The sequence below is a fragment of the Coregonus lavaretus genome (assembly GCF_964263955.1).
Source record: "Coregonus lavaretus genome assembly, contig: HAP1_SCAFFOLD_4819, whole genome shotgun sequence".
Lineage (NCBI taxonomy): Eukaryota > Metazoa > Chordata > Actinopteri > Salmoniformes > Salmonidae > Coregonus > Coregonus lavaretus.
The window spans coordinates 24,716-46,267 of NW_028162201.1; the positions used below are offsets into that span (position 1 = coordinate 24,716).

At 43.2% G+C, this 21,552-nt stretch overlaps 1 protein-coding gene and 1 long non-coding RNA gene across 2 annotated transcripts; both read right to left on the reverse strand.

Moving 5' to 3' along the window:
- Positions 1-7,382: 7,382 nt before the first annotated feature.
- LOC311119466 lies at positions 7,383-8,846 on the reverse strand. Its single transcript, XR_014611975.1, has 4 exons — positions 8,347-8,846; positions 7,933-8,036; positions 7,700-7,778; positions 7,383-7,607 (listed from the first exon to the last, which is right to left on the reverse strand). It is a non-coding gene; the product is annotated as an uncharacterized lncRNA (long non-coding RNA).
- Positions 8,847-16,498: 7,652 nt separating this feature from the next.
- LOC311119467 (E3 ubiquitin-protein ligase Mdm2-like) lies at positions 16,499-18,197 on the reverse strand (the record flags this gene model as incomplete). The annotated part of the gene is made up of 1 exon (XM_084194152.1): positions 16,499-18,197. A coding segment is annotated over one exon (678 nt), but the record flags the coding sequence as incomplete, so codon positions are not given.
- Positions 18,198-21,552: the final 3,355 nt, after the last annotated feature.

The following is a 21,552-nucleotide window of genomic DNA, read 5'->3' on the forward strand; positions in this document are numbered from 1 at the left end:
GAGATTTTCTGAACATAATTTGTGAGAAAATACACACATTTACGTGCAACTTAATTTGTGGGAAAAATTGTTTTATTACATTTTAGTCATTTAGCAGACGCTCTTATCCAGAGCGACTTACAGGAGCATTTAGGGTTAAGTGCCTTGCTTAAGGGCACATCGACAGATTTTTCACCTAGTCGGCCCGGGGACTAGAGCCAGCGACCTTTCGGTTACTGGCACAACGCTCTTACCCACTAAGCTACCTGCCACCCTTATTAATGTTAACGCTGTTTTCTATGCTTGATTTCGATTAATACTTTAATACTTTGGGATACTGGTGCACTTTTGGTCAGAAAGGCCCCTTTTTCGTGTAGGCAACAGTACACTATTTTCTTCATAATGCATTTTATATTTCGTAGAGCCTAAATTACACAATTTTCTTCATAAATCATTTAATACATGTTAAAGAGGTTAATGTAAAATAATGAAATGTCGGCTTTCACTTATGGCACTTCCAAGGCCTTTCTATTATGGTTATGTCAATCATATTATATACTTGTTGTAACACGTTCAACCAGTTAGCAAGTCAGAAATGTCCGTTTCCAAGTACCGACTAGCACTTGAATGCTGTATTACATGTCGGAGTTACAACTTCCCATTTTCCACGAGAATGTGAAGTTGGATTGTGTTAAAGTGGTTTTGAAATCGGAACAATTCTTAAACCAATAAGATTGGCAACAACATTTTCACAATTTCTCACTTGTAATTCGAACTTGCAGGGTCATTCAAGTGAAACTTCCCAGTCGGAACTAGGTATTTCCGATAACTCTGATAGCACCCTGAACGCGACATTAATATGTGTGATCGACAACAGTAGGGTCTGGGTCCCGGCGTGTCCAGTCCCCATACCCATTCCATAGGAGTGAGTGTCAGTAGTCTACTATATGTCGGTGCTATGTGAAGTAAGTATGGTGATTATTATTAAGGTTCTGGTCGTCTGAGATACCAACAAGTAAGGCTATACAACATACAATATCAATAAATATATATATTTTCTCCTATTAGTGTATTTGAGTTTGTTCTGTCGTTTCTGGATGATTTAATTGAAATTGCAACCAACTTTCTATGGCTTGTTTTAGATATAGTGATATTTGAGAGATTATTTCATTTCAAATAACTGAAAGTGAGAGGTTGTAATTTGAATTAAGGGGGGAAATGCCATTATTGAACATGTGGTGATTATAACACAAGATTTCACTCTTGACTTTGGCGACTATTATTGCGTGTAAAGGCCGGCAGTGTTTTATTGTTTTGGCCGCGCAGTGTATTATTGCGGGCGCAGGCAAAGTGTATTGTTTTTTGGCGTACAGTGTTTTTTTGGGGCGCACAGTGTATTGTTTTGGGCGCGCAGTGTACTGTTTTGGGTGCGCGGTCAAAAAATAAAAGAAGCAAAGCATCCCTTCCGATAGCCGACAGAGGCCTCCGCAACGGGCCAATCGGGGTGGTGGGGAGATGGTGTCCAATCAGCAGATGCCACTGCCGGCTTTATACATTTCACATGGGCATTTCGAGGCTATACTCCGACTGTCTAAGAAGGAAGCTAGCGCCATGGCCAGAACCAAGCAAACCGCTCGCAAATCCACCCGTGGCAAAGCCTACAGGATGCAGCTCGCCGCCAAGGCTGCGCGCAGGAGAGCCTCCCCGTTACAGGCCCGGCACCGTGTCTCAGAGATATCCATCGTTACCAAAGCTCCACTGAGCTGCTCATCCGCAATGTGCCCTTCCAGCGCCTGGGGAGAAGAATCGCCCTGTTCTTCAAGACCGACCTGCGCTTCCAGAGCTCCGCCGTGATGGCCCTGCAGGAGGCCAGCGAGGCTTACCTGGTCGGTCTGTTCGAGGACACCAAACTGTGTGCCATCCACGCAAAGAGGGTGCATATCGTGCCCTAGGACATCCAGCTGGCCCGCCTTATTTGCAGAGAGCGCGCGTAAATTATGACCTGATCTCCAAAATCCCACCTCAATATTTCCATCAAAAAGGCACAATTGATCTATTTATACGTGGTCCTCTGTAGCTCAATTGGTAGAGCATGGCGCTTGTAACGCCAGGGTAGTGGGTTCCATCCCTGGGACCACCCATACGTAAACATGTATGCGCACATGACTGTAAGTCGCTTTGGATAAAAGCGTCTGCTAAATGGCATATTATTATCATATACGCGCACGTCTACATTTCTCACCATGTATGTTGTTAACTAACCTGTCTAAAAGCTACGTATTGCACGTTTTACTTGCCTGAGGTGTTGAAATAAAAGGCATCAATCCAAATGGATTATCTACAATAGTCAAAGTCGCATGGCCAAATCAGGAAGGCTCCGCGCATGCGTTTCTGTATTCAGCACGGTTGAATGCATTCAGAATCAGAGGTTGAGGATGTGTCTCTCTGGCGGGAGGTAAGTTTGGCTTATATACATACAGAGGTGGGTAGAGTAGCCAAAAATTGTACTCAAGTAAAAATACTGTTACTTCAGAATAATATGACTCAAGTAAAAGTAAAAAGTAGTCATCCAAATAATTACTTGAGTAAGAGTAAAAAAGTACTTGGTGAAAAAACTACTAAAGTACTGAGTAACTGTTGAGGCAACAATCAGACAGACAAAAATACAAAATAATCATCTTTAGGCAAATTATAGTTCATCCAACAATAAAATAAATTAAAATGAATTACAAAATAGCTTAAATTAAAATAATTCAGGTAAATTCAAGTTCTTATCAAATAAAATAATAATAATAAATAAAAAAAATTATAAACACAAGTAACACACATTTCCAAACCTTTATACCTTTTTTTACCAGGCAGAACTAGAATGAGGCAGCCCATAAACTCTCATAAACTGTGTATGTGTGTGTCTCCACAGTGACAGAACAACAGAAGGAAGCGGTCAACATAAAATAATCAATAGGTGTTGATTAGGCCTACTCAGTACCTTTGTATTGCATGGCAAGCAACAGCCCTTTTTCTGTGTGCCTAGAAATGAATACTCTGATCTGTGATTAGGCCACACTGCACATCTCACTGAGCAGAGGAAAAGAGCAGCAATACACATCAACTGAAAAAGCACCAGTCCATGATAGATGGCCAAATAAAACAATATTGCAGGCCTAGTATCCCAGAACACAAATTAAGCTGAATGCATGTTCTCTAGAAGGCATCAGAGGAGAGTGATGTAGTTGTAGATGGGGCATTATGTTTACTTCCAGTTCCAATATCTAACAAAAAAAGTCCCATACCTGCAGGGGACAGACATGAAAGGTACCTCTCCAGCTCTCCTACTTGTGATTTTCCCAACTCCATGGATGCAAAGAAGTCGTCTTCATCAGAGAGGCCGCTGTTTGCGCTGGTGACATCATCCAAGTCGGTGTTGAGGTGATTTCTGATGTAGTCAAGGCCTGTGGGCTTTAGGGCAAGATAAATCGTTTTTCAAACGAATTAAGTCTGCACATTATTCTTACCCTTCTACTGTATAGGCTGTCAAGCTGCTGATGTTTGACATTAAAAGCTACCTGAGCTTCTAACTATATTGCCACCCTGTGGTTTGTCACTGACACACTATAATCCTAAATTACAGTAATTACAGTAATATGTAAATGTCTACTGGTTCACATTTGAATTGATAAACAATTATATTTACCAGCATTTAAGATGTTCTCCTCTGTGGTCCAGGATGTTCTGAATCTTGGTAGGAGTATTGCTGCTGCAATCAGCTCAGGCTCTTTCATGACGTCTCCAAAACGTTTCTGGATCCCTTGCTGCAGGGCGTGAACAAGAGGTGTACACATTTTGCAAGTTGACTCCAACCTCTTCAGCTTGTCCCGCAACTGGTAAGGTGTTGGCAGCAGGAGGCCCATATGCACAGATGATTCCCCTTGGAGGATATTAAGGACCATGGCAACAGGCTTCATCACAGCAGCATACTCGACCAAAAACCCAATTTCAGCTGGATTGAACCTATAAAAGATGTAACGATAAAAAAATTACTTATAGCTATTTCTGGTACAAAGTCTTTATTATGCATTGTACATGTTAAATACACAAATAAAAAAATAATAAAATAAATTAGTTAAATTATTTCATTCAAGTCATCCACAATTGTCACACCACCATGCAAAGAAAACTTAGTTACTTGAGACAAGTGGATTCATCCATTAATCAGCAAGGCTTATTAATTTTTATTATTCTTTTAAAACAAAATATAAATTTTGTCAACTTACATCTTTATCTTTAATGCTGTGCAGACATTGCGAATTGCTTGTTTCCTTGCTCTCGGTGAATGCGCACAATCCTTTCTACAGCGAGGAACAGGGAGCTCCAGCGTGTCTGATTGGGTCGGAGAAACAGCAGCTTGCATTCACGTTCCACTGTTTCATGAGCCATGGTTGACCTGCTGGTTTTATTCCAAAGAGCATGACACTTTGCAAAAGCAGACCGAGACAGACACATGTATTTTGAGGGAAACGCACTGACTATTATTTAATTTGATCAGGGCAGGGCAGCACATACAAACTGCATTTAGTCCAATAAAATACATGATATTATTAGGGTGATAAATAAAAGGCAGTTGCTCCATGACACAAGAGCACTCTCTAGTGGAACAAAAAGCTTACAGCACCTGGTATTCCCAGGCCGTCTCCCATCCAAGTACTAACCAGACCCAATCCTGCTTAAATTCCGAGATCAGACGAGATCGGGTGTATTCAGGATGGTATGGCTGTAAGCGAGTGAACAACTCTTGGTACACTATATAAAGACATGAACAAAATGTATCAGTGATTCGTATTTCCATGCAACTTAATGAACCGACTAAAAACAAAGGCTGAATGTACTGCCTATATTTTCAGGGAAATGCACTGTCTATTATTTAATTTGATCAGGTTAGGACAGCACATACAAACTGCATTTAGTCCAATAAAAATACAGTATATTATTAGGGTGATAAATAAAAGGCAGTTGCTCCATGACACATATATTTTGAGGGAAACGCACTGTCTATTATTTAAATGGATCAGGGCAGGGCAGCACATACAAACTGCATTTAGTCCAATAAAATACAGTATATTATTAGGGTGATAAATAAAAGGCAGTTGCTCCATGACACATATATTTTTAGGGAAACGCACTGTCTATTATTTAAATGGATCAGGGCAGGGCAGCACATACAAACTGCATTTAGTCCAATAAAATACAGTATATTATTAGGGTGATAAATAAAAGGCAGTTGCTCCATGACACATATATTTTTAGGGAAACGCACTGTCTATTATTTAAATGGATCAGGGCAGGGCAGCACATACAAACTGCATTTAGTCCAATAAAATACAGTATATTATTAGGGTGATAAATAAAAGGCAGTTGCTCCATGACACATATATTTTTAGGGAAACGCACTGTCTATTATTTAAATGGATCAGGGCAGGGCAGCACATACAAACTGCATTTAGTCCAATAAAATACATGATATTATTAGGGTGATAAATAAAAGGCAGTTGCTCCATGACACAAGAGCACACTTTGTTTAAGTGGACCTGTGCCTACGGCAGTGGAAACATGGACCCATTTTGGCTTCATTTTGGCTGCTTTAAGTGGGATGGATCAGTGGTGAATTTATGAAATGGAAACACTGTGGTTCAGGGCCCAGTTTTTAAAAGGTTATCTGATAGGATTTTGGCAATCGGATAGGATTAAATCCATAGAAATAGAATCCCATTCAAGTCAATGCTATTCATTCTATTTCTATGCATTTAATCCTATCCGATTGCCGAAATCCGATCAGATACCTTTTGAAAAACTGGGCCCTGGTGATATCAATCTCTCACTTCAGTTTTGACAGGAAGGCGGAGAGACCAGTATTAAGGTTTAGGTGGAAGTCGACCAAGGAAGTATGTTTCCAATCCTTACTGTCCACTAGAAATGTGTTCTATCCTAAAACAGTCAGTGACAGCTGTAACCACGTAGCCATCTGGACAGCACTTGGTCAATAACATTGTTTGTCCAATAGATATCCTATAATAAATGTGGTTTGTCCTTCCTTAACTCTGTTGGCAGTGCCTAGTGGCCCATCATACGTTACCATTGAAGCGTCCCTTTCCTCTTCAAGGGGAGGAGACAACATCAACATCACCTGTACTGTCCTGGGAGAGCCAGAGATGGACGTCAGCTTCACATGGACTTATCCTGGCCAGGTAAACTGGATGTCACCATTTCTCAGTGATGCTTGACCTTGGTGTTTCGTCTCTTCAGCTTGTGAGACACACCACCCGCGTCTTCCAGAGCGTCATGGCCGTCGATGACCTGGAGACCATCGACTTTGGAAGATACATCTGCAGAGCCAAGAACAAGCACGGGGAGATGGCCACCAGCGTCCACTCTAACTAGCTAGACAGCAAGAGAGAACACTTATAACCTGTATAGGCATCATTCCACTTCAGTGGCTACTTCACATTAGGCCTCTTGCAGCTTGAGTAGATTTCATCTATGTTTGCCACTTTGCTGAGGTTGATTGACCAATAAGGCTAGCACAGGGATTATACTAGTTGAGCTATTAGAAAACCACAGTGTCAGTTTGACTAGCTCTGTTATCCAGTCAAAATCTGAATGTAAATATCAATTTAGAAATCTGAATGTATCCAGCTTATGTAGATGCACATTTACTCAATGTGTCGGAGGACATTATTAAAGATATGTCCATACCTTTACCTCCTCTACAATGTATTTATGGTGAAACTCTTATTGGTAGGACAGATGGATCTGTATCCCCACACACCTTTCCCTTCTGCGGGGAAAGACATTTTACAATGAAACAATATTGGATGCTTTGTTGGGGGATTTGTCTAAAAGGAAGACCATCATGTGAGAGAAGCCTCTGCTCCCTCTGTCTGGTGTGAAGGGGAATCAAATAGAAACAGTGTGCCCTGCCTCACTCACTTTACCTGCTACTTCTGCTTTTGTTTTTCAACATGAAAATATTCAATATTAATATCAAAAATAAAGTGCAACCAACATCTCTTCAGGTTGAATTAACAGTAGGTTTACCTGCTACTTCTGCTTTTGTTTTTCAACATTACAATACAAATACAGTATTAATATCAAAAATAAAGTGCAACCAACATTTCTTCAGGTTGAATGAGCAGTGGATGAACCTGCTACTACTCTCATTTTAATAAACAAACAATATTCAACAAAAGATCAAGTGTAACCTACTAGGCTACTCTTCAATGACTACAGATTTTTTTTTTTTTATATCAACTGATCAACATGATCTGGCCGCAGAACCCTTCTCTGTGCGTTCACTATGTCGCCAGCAGTACTAAAAACTCGTTCTGCTGGCACACTGGTCCCTGGAATGCACAGGTACCGTTTAGCAAGGGTGGAAAGTACAGGTAGCTCTTTCTCCTGAGATCTCCACCACTTCATGGCATTTTCAGTCAAAGGCAACGCATCTTTTGCTCGGTACCTTAACACCTCTGCTCTGGCTGTCTCGCTTGTGGATTTTCTTTCTCTTTGGGTGAAGGAATCGCCAAACAGCGCATCGAAGGCTTTCTTCTTACAAGGAGGTGACTCATTTGGAGCTACAATATAAGAAATATATTTCAAAATATAGTCATGTTTCTCATTAATACAAAACAACAACAATCTTTTATTGGTATCACATGAAACACACCTGTGGTCTCTTCATTGAATCCTGACAGCTTTGTGCTTGAGCTTCCCTCGTCTTCCTCCTGATTTCCCATTGCTTGCATCTATTGATGTAAGAATGTGTGAACTGTTCAAATTTCTGTTCTGTAATACTGCACACATAAATTTAGAGGAAGATAAAGAACAGATGAGATTTGAGAGAGGACAAATGAAAGGGGAGAAGAGAAAAGAGCAGAGGAAAGAGGAGAGAAGAGTTACCTGGTGGGACACTTCTGCCTCAAAAACCAGTTTTGTGTAGACCTGTTCTCTGTCCTCTTTTTCCAGGTAGGGCAGTTCTTTAAATCACGGGTCCAACGCTGATGCTGTTTAAAGAACAAGAATATTGCATTCATTGCATAATTAAATTAAGTTGACCTGAAATTGCAAGTGATGACCACCTCCTCATACACAAAATAATCAGAAGATTAAACTTTAGTATGTTTAAAAGAAATGTGGCACAGTGATGATGTAAAGCCACCATGAACTAAGAATTTCTTGTTTACTTTTCCATATGAAAAAACAACTCAAATTCAAACTTGAAAACGCAAAGGTGTGGCATTTTACAAATTAATACAGTCTAATAACCTAAAATATTAACCAAGTTGATTTTAATTAAGACTCCAAATTAATTACCTATGTTGAGAGCATCTTGGGTGCCTCTGTAGCGTGTGGAGAGGTCACTGGCCATCACCCTCTTAATCTCTGCAACCAGGGTTGAGTCGTCTTCGCATGGCTGTAGGTGTTTCAGCAGTTTTGCTTGAAGAGGAGCAATTACAGAGAGAGTTGGCTGGTCTTCTTCACACATCACAGTGGTTGCCATTTTGACAGGACCCATCAACTGAACAATGTCATCCATGTTGGCAATATCACTCTCACTCAGCGTGCCTACATCTGTGACCCCCTTTCGTAGATCCTTGGACATCAGAGTTGCCATTATAGCTGGCTGTTGTTCCAAAAAACGTTCAAGCATTTCGAATGAACTGTTCCATCTGGTGATTATGTCTTGGATCAGTTTATGTTTTGGTGAATCCATCAGTTTGTTTTTCCTGTAGGGTGTGACATGCAATCGGGCTGCGGTGAAAATATCCAACAATTTTTCGCACTTTCCCCAACAACCTGGAAGCACGGTCCACCCCCAAACCCTTCTGCGAAGCAGGTAATGTGTGGACTGAACTGGGCTTCTGCACCGGCCACAATCATATTCCTGGCGTTATCTGTGACGATGGCAGGATTCTTGTCGTAGATTTTCCACTCCATGCAGGCTTCACGCAGTAACGCGCCAATATTTTTACCAGTATGGGCTTCATTTAAAACTCTGGTTAGCAGAACAAAGGTCTTCATTTTCCACTCCGGATCAATGTGATGAGAGGTAATTGTCACATACCCTTGATTTGAGCATGACGTCCAGCCATCTGTCGTTATCGCTACTCATTCAGCTTGAGAAAGCGACAGCTTCACATCATTCTTAGTACTTTCGTACAATGCAGGAATAACCTTTTCTGAGATGTGTTGTCGGCTTGGTATTGTGTACCTTGGCTCCAATGTTTGAATCATTTCACGGAATCCCGGATTTTCAACCACACTGTAGGGTCGCATGTCTTTGCAGATAAACTTGGCAATTGTTGCCGTGATGTTTTTCGCCCGAGCTGAGTTTTGGCCTAGTCTCTGACTAAACATGCAGGCGAGACCTGAGGCTTCTCCAGAGTTGACTTTACCTTTCGCTGCTGTAGCAGCGGGAACGCTGCAAGAGGTGCCTGGACGGTCGGTGTTGTGTGAAATCCCATGGCGCCTTAGTAGGTGGTTGGAGAGATTTGTCGTGTTGCCGTTGTACTTTACTTGACCTTTACATATCCTACAAACAGCGAGCGACTTATTTAGAACATCTCTGTCTTTGCAAAAGCCAAAGTGTTTCCACACACTGGACCGCAATGGTGGCTTGATAATTTCTCGCTCGTCGGCTTCTGGCTCGTAGGCAGACTGAATCGAGTAATGTTTAAAGCCTTTATCATTAAAAGTGCTAAGAAAAAACATCCATATAAAGTCTGACGTGCTTAAATCCAATGGGTTATTTCCTAGTATCGATACAATCGAATTACTACATTTTAAAACGATGTTAGATTGATATATGTTGTCCAAAAGGCCAACTCGCCGAGCACAGATCGATGTAGTTGGATCCAGGGGCGGTGTGTTCAATAGGGCGATATGGGCGACGCACTGCCAAACGGGAAAAGGAAGGGATTTTTTTTCTAATCAATTATATCACGGCAACAGTAGTTATCAGTGTTGTAATCTAGACGTCTGATCTGCCACAGTGCCACTAAATGTCCAATCAGGCTAAAGTCGTGCTTCAAATGCCCCCCCCCCCCCCTTTTGGGGCGATTTCAGTCAGGTTGAAAATCGCCCAGAAGTCTGTCATAGACTCCCATGTAAAATCTATTTTTTTCAAATATCAGAGCTTTCAATACAATCTCAATGGGTTTCTGAGGGCTTGCACTTACGCGCTTTCGTCATACGTAACATAACCATGAACGTAACTAAGAAAAGAGCGGGTAGCCTCGTCAATCAATTCACTACTACTATCAAAATGGCTAGGCTTCAGTGCAACTCGATTGTGTCTTTGAAAGAAGTTCCTTTTTGTCGGCGAACAAATGAAGATAAATTGGCAACGAAACAATTAGGACCTCCCAGACCAAATTTAATAATTCAACAGGTTTCTACTAAAGGGGGGAAGTCCTACACCCGAGGATTTTCCAAAAATTGGTACGAACGAAAAACCTGGCTAGCAGGCTGCGATGTAGCTAATGCAGTCTTCTGCTACCCCCTGCTTACTCTTTCACCCTGAAGGCGGCACGGCAGACAGCACCGCTTGGACAGCGACTGGTGTGTAACGGACATGCACCATCTTTCAGGAAAGATTAAGAAACATGAGCTGTCAAAGACCCACATGGATAGCTGTTTGAGATTGTCTGCTTTGGGGAGAGTGAACATTCCCACTCAACTGGATGAGGGATACAGGCTAGCTGTCCGCCGCCACAACGATGAGGTTAGTGTTGATAATCACAAGTTTACTGGAGAACTGAAACTGACAAGGCTGACAAGATAGGACCCTTTTGTCCATTGTTATTGGATAGGAACAGAACTTATAACCAGCTCCTGACCTAAATAGATCTTAGCACAACATTTTACTCAACATATCATATTCCATATTCACTATAACAAATATATTTACTACGACATTAGCAAGAACCGCCACATCCTCAGCCGGCTAATCCAGTGTGTGAAGTTTTGCGGAGTGTTTGACTTAGCTTTGCGAGGCAAAGATGAAACTGAGGGCTCCACCAACCCTGGTAAGCCAACACTTTTGAGATCAGTCAATAAATGCTTCTGGTATTGACTTATATGCTGCCCCTGTCTTCATGTTGTTGCTGGACATATCTTTTTTAAAATGTGTGTAGGTCACCTAAATCATCAGAAAAATTGCCCCCCCTGAGAATTTTTTCAGGAGCCGCCACTGGTTGGATCATAAGAATATAAATCGATACATCGATGTAGTAGATGGATCGTTACACCCCTAGATGGGAGGCTTGTCAGGTGGGGTAAGTACTAGATGGGAGGCTTGTCAGGTGGCGTAAGGTTTAAAAACAAAACAGGGTTGAAATAACTACAATCACAGCAAACCAAAAACACGTCAGCCCACACAAATCAAAACCTGATTTTAATCTCATTCAAAGGTCTCTTCAGCGCTCCAATGGCATAACGACAGCCTTAAATGTTTAACTTCAGTCAGTTGGCTTGCCTGGGTTGAGACTTGAGAAAGTAACAGCGCTTCAGCCCAAATGGCACCCTATTCATGGCAGCCCCATGGGCCCTGGTCAATAGTAGTGCACTATAAAGGGAATAGGGCGAGGCAAGTTGTCATCAGGGGGCAATGGATATGGATGGGGACAGACAAGAGAACAGGTTGAGGCATGTTTGCTGAGATTTAATGAAAAGTAGTCCCCTAGCAACTACTACCCACTCGGCAACAACGAACAACAAACGTCTCTTTCTGCCGGTGAACGTTGACTTTCACATAGATTTACCCCATATCATTATAGATCCAATTATAAGACTATCATTATCAAAATCATCTGTGCAGGATAGAGGGAAGACTAGGTGAAAATAAAACAACAAAAACTACCATCGTTACCAATATATACAGTGGGGAGAACAAGTATTTGATACACTGCCGATTTTGCAGGTTTTCCTACTTACAAAGCATGTAGAGGTCTGTCATTTTTATCATAGGGACACTTCAACTGTGAGAGACAGAATCTAAAACAAAAATCCAGATAATCACATTGTATGATTTTTAAGTAATTCATTTGCATTTTATTGCATGACATAAGTATTTGATCACCTACCAACCAGTAAGAATTCCGGCTCTCACAGACCTGTTATTTTTTCTTTAAGAAGCCCTCCTGTTCTCCACTCATTACCTGTATTAACTGCACCTGTTTGAACTCGTTACCTGTATAAAAGACACCTGTCCACACACTCAATCAAACAGACTCCAACCTCTCCACAATGGCCAAGACCAGAGAGCTGTGTAAGGACATCAGGGATAAAATTGTAGACCTGCACAAGGCTGGGATGGGCTACAGGACAATAGGCAAGCAGCTTGGTGAGAAGGCAACAACTGTTGGCGCAATTATTAGAAAATGGAAGAAGTTCAAGATGACGGTCAATCACCCTCGGTCTGGGGCTCCATGCAAGATCTCACCTCGTGGGGCATCAATGATCATGAGGAAGGTGAGGGATCAGCCCAGAACTACACGGCAGGACCTGGTCAATGACCTGAAGAGAGCTGGGACCACAGTCTCAAAGAAAACCATTAGTAACACACTACGCCGTCATGGATTAAAATCCTGCAGCGCACGCAAGGTCCCCCTGCTCAAGCCAGCGCATGTCCAGGCCCGTCTGAAGTTTGCCAATGACCATCTGGATGATCCAGAGGAGGAATGGGAGAAGGTCATGTGGTCTGATGAGACAAAAATATAGCTTTTTGGTCTAAACTCCACTCGCCGTGTTTGGAGGAAGAAGAAGGATGAGTACAACCCCAAGAACACCATCCCAACCGTGAAGCATGGAGGTGGAAACTCGCTCTGGATAAGAGCGTCTGCTAAATGACTAAAATGTAAATGTAAATGAAACATCATTCTTTGGGGATGCTTTTCTGCAAAGGGGACAGGACGACTGCATCGTATTGAGGGGAGGATGGATGGGGCCATGTATCGCGAGATCTTGGCCAACAACCTCCTTCCCTCAGTAAGAGCATTGAAGATGGGTCGTGGCTGGGTCTTCCAGCATGACAACGACCCGAAACACACAGCCAGGGCAACTAAGGAGTGGCTCCGTAAGAAGCATCTCAAGGTCCTGGAGTGGCCTAGCCAGTCTCCAGACCTGAACACAATAGAAAATCTTAGGAGGGAGCTGAAAGTCTGTATTGCCCAGTGACAGCCCCGAAACCTGAAGGATCTGGAGAAGGTCTGTATGGGGCGGCAGGTAGCTTAGTGGGTAAGAGCGTTGTGCCAGTAACCGAAAGGTCGCTGGTTCTAATCCCAGAGCCGACTAGGTGAAAAATCTGTCGATGTGCCCTTGAGCAAGGCACTTAACCCTAATTGCTCCTGTAAGTCGCTCTGGATAAGAGCGTCTGCTAAATGACTAAAAATGTAAATGTAAAAATGAGGAGTGGGCCAAAATCCCTGCTGCAGTGTGTGCAAACCTGGTCAAGACCTACAGGAAACGTATGATCTCTGTAATTGCAAACAAAGGTTTCTGTACCAAATATTAAGTTCTGCTTTTCTGATGTATCAAATACTTATGTCATGCAATAAAATGCAAATTAATTACTTAAAAATCATACAATGTGATTTTCTGGATTTTTGTTTTAGATTCCGTCTCTCACAGTTGAAGTGTACCGATGATAAAAATTACAGACCTCTACATGCTTTGTAAGTAGGAAAACCTGCAAAATCGGCAGTGTATCAAATACTTGTTCTCCCCACTGTAAGTGTTAATTTGAACTCCATGACGCTGAACTCCATGACGCTGAACTCCATGACGCTGAACTCCATGACGCTGAACTCCATGACGCTGAACTCCATGACGCTGAACTCCATGAGGCTGAACTCCATTACGCTGAACTCCATGAGGCTGAACTCCATGACGCTGAACTCCATGACGCTGAACTCCATGAGGCTGAACTCCATTACGCTGAACTCCATGACGCTGAACTCCATGACGCTGAACTCCATGACGCTGAACTCCATTACGCTGAACTCCATGACGCTGAACTCCATGACGCTGAACTCCATGACGCTGAACTCCATGACGCTGAACTCCATGACGCTGAACTCCATGAGGCTGAACTCCATGACGCTGAACTCCATGACGCTGAACTCCATGAGGCTGAACTCCATGACGCTGAACTCCATGACGCTGAACTCCATGACGCTGAACTCCATGACGCTGAACTCCATGAGGCTGAACTCCATGACGCTGAACTCCATGAGGCTGAACTCCATTACGCTGAACTCCATGACGCTGAACTCCATGAGGCTGAACTCCATTACGCTGAACTCCATGACGCTGAACTCCATGACGCTGAACTCCATGACGCTGAACTCCATGACGCTGAACTCCATGACGCTGAACTCCATGACGCTGAACTCCATGAGGCTGAACTCCATTACGCTGAACTCCATGAGGCTGAACTCCATGACGCTGAACTCCATGACGCTGAACTCCATTACGCTGAACTCCATGAGGCTGAACTCCATTACGCTGAACTCCATGACGCTGAACTCCATGACGCTGAACTCCATGACGCTGAACTCCATTACGCTGAACTCCATGACGCTGAACTCCATGACGCTGAACTCCATGACGCTGAACTCCATGACGCTGAACTCCATGAGGCTGAACTCCATGACGCTGAACTCCATGATGCTGAACTCCATGAGGCTGAACTCCATGACGCTGAACTCCATGACGCTGAACTCCATGACGCTGAACTCCATGACGCTGAACTCCATGAGGCTGAACTCCATGACGCTGAACTCCATGAGGCTGAACTCCATTACGCTGAACTCCATGACGCTGAACTCCATGAGGCTGAACTCCATTACGCTGAACTCCATGACGCTGAACTCCATGACGCTGAACTCCATGACGCTGAACTCCATGACGCTGAACTCCATGACGCTGAACTCCATGACGCTGAACTCCATGACACTGAACTCCATTACACTGAACTCCATTACACTGAATGGGAAATTGATGTCACAGATTTGACCTATGTGAAATGAAGAAAATGGAATAAGAGTTTTAAATGTTTAAATGGTATTTGAATAAATACAATAAACAAAGTTTGGCCTAAGTTTATTCACCTCTATTTCTGGAAATACACATGGAAATAATTTAGACCTAATGTCACACATTGACATTTTGGCACAACGATGAAAAGTATGTTGATACCTGCTTGTCGAACATCTCATTCTATAATCATGGCATTAATATGGAGTTGGTCCCCCCTTTGCTGCTATAACAGCCTCCACTCTTCTGGGAAGACTTTCCACTAGATGTTGGAACATTGCTGTGGGGACTTGTTTTCATTCAGCCACAAGCATTAGTGAGGTCGGGCACTGATGTTGGGCGATTAGGCCTGGCTCACAGTCGGCGTTCCAAATCATCCCAAAGGTGTTAGATGGGGTTGAGGTCAGGGCTCTGTGCAGGCCAGTCAAGTTCTTCCACACCGACCTCGACAAACCATTTCTGTATGGACCTCGCTTTGTGCACGGGGGCATTGTCATGCTGAAACAGGAAAGGGCCTTCCCCAAACTGTTGCCACAAAGTTAGAAGCACAGAATCGTCTAGAATGTAATTGTATGCCGTAGCGTTACAATTTCCCTTCACTGGAACTAAGGGGCCTAGCCCGAACCATGAAAAACAGCCCCCGACCATTATTCCTCCTCCACCAAACTTTACAGTAGGCACTCTGCAAGGTGGGCAGGTAGCGTTTTCCTGGCATCCGCCAAACCCAGATTCATCCGTCGGACTGCCAGATGGTGAAGCGTGATTCATCACTCCAGAGAACGCGTTTCCACTGCTCCAGAGTCCAATGGCGGCGAGCTTTACACCACTCCAGGCGATGCTTGGCATTGGTGATCTTAGGCTTGTGTGCGGCTGCTCGGCCATGGAAACCCATTTCATGAAGACTCCCGACGAACAGTTCTTGTTCTGACGCTGCTTCCAGAGGCAGTTTGGAACTCGGTAGTGAGTGATGCAACCGAGGACAGACGATTTTTACTCGCTACGCGCTTCAGCACTCGGCGGTCCCGTTCTGTGAGCTTGTGTGGCCTACCACTTCGCGGCTGAGCCGTTGTTGCTCCTAGACATTTCCACTCCACAATAACAGCACTTACAGTTGACAAGGCCAGCTCTAGCATGGCGAACTGACTTGTTGGAAAGGTGGCATCCTGTGACGGTGCCACGTTGAAAGTCGCGGAGCTCTTCAGTAAGGCCATTCTACTGCCAAAGTTTGTTTTTATGGAGATTGCATGGCGGTGTGCTCGATTTGTATACACCTGTCAGCAACGGGTGTGGCTGAAATGGCCGAATCCACAAATGTGAAAGTGTCCACATACTTTTGTGTATATGTAATGTAGATCACACATTGTTAATGGAATAACGCTTTACACAAAGGTAAAAAGTTAGATCATTAGCATAAGAGCAAATTACCACATTCGTTATTTAACCTTTATTTAACAAGAACAAATTCTTATTTACAATGACGGCCTACCCCTGGCCAAACCCGGACGACGCTGGGCCAATTGTGCGCCGAAACACGTCAAACCAAAAACACGTCAGCCCACACAAATCAAAACCTGATTTTAATATCATTCAAAGGTCTCTTCAGCGCTCCAACGGCATAACGACAGCCTTAAATGTTTAACTTCAGTCAGTTGGCTTGCCCGGGTTGAGACTTGAGAAAGTAGCAGCGCTTCAGTGTTAAGCGTGCAGCCCAAATGGCACCCCATGGGCCCTGGTCAATAGTAGTGCACTATAAAGGGAATAGGGCATGTTTGCTGAGATTTAATGAAAAGTAGTCCCCTCGGCAACAACAAACAACAAATGTCTCTTTCTGCCGGTGAACGTTGACTTTCACATAGATTTACCCCATATCATTATAGATCCAATTATAAGACTATCATTATCAAAATCATCTGTGCAGGATAGAGGGAAGACTAGGTGAAAATAAAACAACAAAAACTACCATAGTTCCCAATATATAAGTGTTATTTTGATAGACATACTTTATTCAAATCAAACTAATAAAATAAAGTGAATATATCACTGCTAACAGAATTTGATCCATTTGAAACCCTAGATAGAACACATCAGGAGATTATTATCACTATAAATCCATCACAAATCAACAACTGGCACCTTGCTTGGTAGAGTCAAGACACTTAGACCGTTCAGAAATAAAACCACTTCCAAATAAACAATGAAACATATATACACATTTATTAATTCTGAGGTATGGTGTTTTGGATCAGGGAGTGGGTGTAGCTATAGGTTACATCCTAAACGGCACCCTATTCCCTATGTAGTGCACTACTTTAGACCAGAGAATGGCACCCTATTCCCTATATAGTGCACTACTTTTGACCGGAGCCCTATGGGCCATGGTTGAAAGTAGTGCACTACATAGGGAATAGACTTCTATTTGGGATGCAAGCCAGTCTAGCCGATAGCCGTCCTCAGCTGAGATAAATGAAGACGACGGACTGGATGGGCTCCCTGCAGACTGGACACAGCTTGTTCCTCTTCTTCAGTTTCTTGGCGCAGGTGTAACAGGCCATGAGGTGTCCGGTGCGTCCGTGTACAATGCAGCCGTTCTTGGGCCTGGTCTGACAGATGACGCAGGGCTCCAGGCAGCTGGCGGGGAGGTGAGCCTCCTGGCTGTTGAAGCGCTCCAGGTCTGGTGCCATCACTTCCTGGCTGAAGGGGGCGCTAGAGGACGAGCCTGAGCCTACACCACTGGAAGAAGAAGAAGAGGTGGAGGGCTGGGAGGAGCAGGCTGAGTCTTTGGAATCGGGGCCAGAGACGGACACCAATTCCTGGGAGTCTTTGAGGAGGGGAAGGGGCGACCGGGCTCTCTTCCCGTCTGGGTCATCCAGTCCTTCAGCCTCGGTCTCGTCTGTCTCTGTCGGGGCTGGGGAAGGCTTGGGGGACAAAGGTTTGAGGTTGGGGGCCGTGGTGGTGGTGGTGGTGGTGATAGCAGAGTTGCTGTCAGACTGGGGAAACCATTCCTTTCTTAGCTTCCAGCAGCGGTTGCAGTTACGGGGCAGGGGAGGGTTCAACTCCTCACACTTCGAGCACTTCCAGTAGTCCTGAAACACAACAGACGACACCGCTAGATTAGACAGACGACACCGCTAGATTAGACAGACGACACCGCTAGATTAGATTAGACAGACGACACCGCTAGATTAGATTAGACAGACGACACCGCTAGATTAGACAGACGACACCGCTAGATTAGACAGACGACAGCGCTAGATTAGATTAGACAGACGACACTGCTAGATTAGATTAGACAGACGACACCGCTAGATTAGACAGACGACAGCGCTAGATTAGATTAGACAGACGACAGCGCTAGATTAGACAGACGACAGCGCTAGATTAGACAGACGACACCGCTAGATTAGATTAGACAGACGACACCGCTAGATTAGACAGACGACACCGCTAGATTAGACAGACGACAGCGCTAGATTAAACAACAGCGCTAGATTAGACAACAGGCCATACAACTAGATTAGACAACAGGCCATACAGCTAGATTAGACAACAGGCAATACAACTAGATTAGACAACAGGCCATACAACTAGATTAGACAACACCACTAGATTAGACAACAGGCCATACAGCTATATTAGACAACACCACTAGATTAGACAACAGGCCATACAGCTAGATTATACAACAGGCCATACAACTAGATTATACAACAGGCAATACAGCTAGATTAGACAACACCACTAGATTAGACAACAGGCCATACAACTAGATTAGACAACAGGCCATACAACTAGATTAGACAACAGGCCATACAACTAGATTAGACAACAGGCCATACAACTAGATTAGACAACAGGCCATACAACTAGATTAGACAACAGGCCATACAACTAGATTAGACAACACCACTAGATTAGACAACAGGCCATACAACTAGATTAGACAACAGGCCATACAGCTAGATTAGACAACAGGCCATACAACTAGATTAGACAACAGGCAATACAACTAGATTAGACAACAGGCCATACAGCTAGATTAGACAACAGGCCATACAGCTAGATTAGACAACAGGCCATACAACTAGATTAGACAACAGGCCATACAACTAGATTAGACAACAGGCCATACAACTAGATTAGACAACAGGCCATACAACTAGATTAGACAACAGGCCATACAGCTAGATTAGACAACAGGCCATACAACTAGATTAGACAACAGGCCATACAGCTAGATTAGACAACAGGCCATACAACTAGATTAGACAACAGGCCATACAACTAGATTAGACAACAGGCCATACAACTAGATTAGACAACAGGCCATACAGCTAGATTATACAACAGGCCATACAGCTAGATTAGACAACACCACTAGATTAGACAACAGGCCATACAGCTAGATTAGACAACACCACTAGATTAGACAACAGGCCATACAGCTAGATTAGACAACAGGCCATACAACTAGATTAGACAACAGGCCATACAGCTAGATTAGACAACAGGCCATACAACTAGATTAGACAACAGGCCATACAACTAGATTAGACAACAGGCCATACAACTAGATTAGACAACAGGCCATACAACTAGATTAGACAACACCACTAGATTATACAACAGGCCATACAACTAGATTAGACAACAGGCCATACAGCTAGATTAGACAACAGGCCATACAACTAGATTAGACAACACCACTAGATTAGACAACAGGCCATACAACTAGATTAGACAACAGGCCATACAACTAGATTAGACAACAGGCCATACAACTAGATTAGACAACAGGCCATACAACTAGATTAGACAACAGACACTACAACTAGATTAGACAACAGGCCATACAACTAGATTAGACAACAGGCCATACAACTAGATTAGACAACAGGCCATACAACTAGATTAGACAACAGGCCATACAACTAGATTAGACAACAGGCCATACAACTAGATTAGACAACACCACTAGATTAGACAACAGGCCATACAACTAGATTAGACAACAGGCCATACAGCTAGATTAGACAACAGGCCATACAACTAGATTAGACAACAGGCCATACAACTAGATTAGACAACAGACACTACAACTAGATTAGACAACAGGCAATACAACTAGATTAGACAACAGACACTACAACTAGATTAGATAACAGGCCATACAGCTAGATTAGACAACAGGCCATACAACTAGATTAGACAACAGGCCATACAGCTAGATTAGACAACACCACTAGATTAGACAACAGGCAATACAACTAGATTATACAACAGGCCATACAACTAGATTAGACAACAGGCAATACAGCTAGATTAGACAACAGGCCATACAGCTAGATTAGACAACAGGCCATACAACTAGATTAGACAACAGGCAATACAGCTAGATTAGACAACAGGCCATACAGCTAGATTAGACAACAGGCCATACAACTAGATTAGACAACAGGCCATACAACTAGATTAGACAACAGGCCATACAGCTAGATTAGACAACAGACACTACAACTAGATTAGACAACAGGCCATACAGCTAGATTAGACAACAGACACTACAACTAGATTAGACAACAGGCCATACAGCTAGATTAGACAACAGGCCATACAGCTATATTAGACAACAGGCCATACAGCTAGATTAGACAACAGGCCATACAACTAGATTAGACAACACCACTAGATTAGACAACAGGCCATACAGCTAGATTAGACAACAGGCCATACAGCTAGATTAGACAACAGACACTACAACTAGATTAGACAACAGGCCATACAGCTAGATTAGACAACAGGCCATACAGCTAGATTAGACAACAGGCCATACAACTAGATTAGACAACAGGCCATACAACTAGATTAGACAACACCACTAGATTAGACAACAGGCCATACAGCTAGATTAGACAACAGGCCATACAGCTAGATTAGACAACACCACTAGATTAGACAACAGGCCATACAACTAGATTAGACAACACCACTAGATTAGACAACAGGCCATACAGCTAGATTAGACAACACCACTAGATTAGACAACAGGCCATACAACTAGATTAGACAACAGGCCATACAGCTATATTAGACAACAGAATAATAGACAACAGGCCATACAACTAGATTAGACAACAGGCCATACAGCTAGATTAGACAACACCACTAGATTAGACAACAGGCCATACAACTAGATTAGACAACAGGCCATACAGCTAGATTAGACAACACCACTAGATTAGACAACAGGCCATACAGCTAGATTAGACCAGCCATACAGCTAGATTAGACAACAGGCCATACAGCAGATTAGACAACAGGCCATACAACTAGATTAGACAACAGGCCATACAACTAGAAGTAGACAACACCAATAGATTAGACAACAGGCCATACAGCTAGATTAGACAACAGGCCATACACCTAGATTATACAACAGGCCATACAGCTAGATTAGACAACAGGCCATACAGCTAGATTAGACAA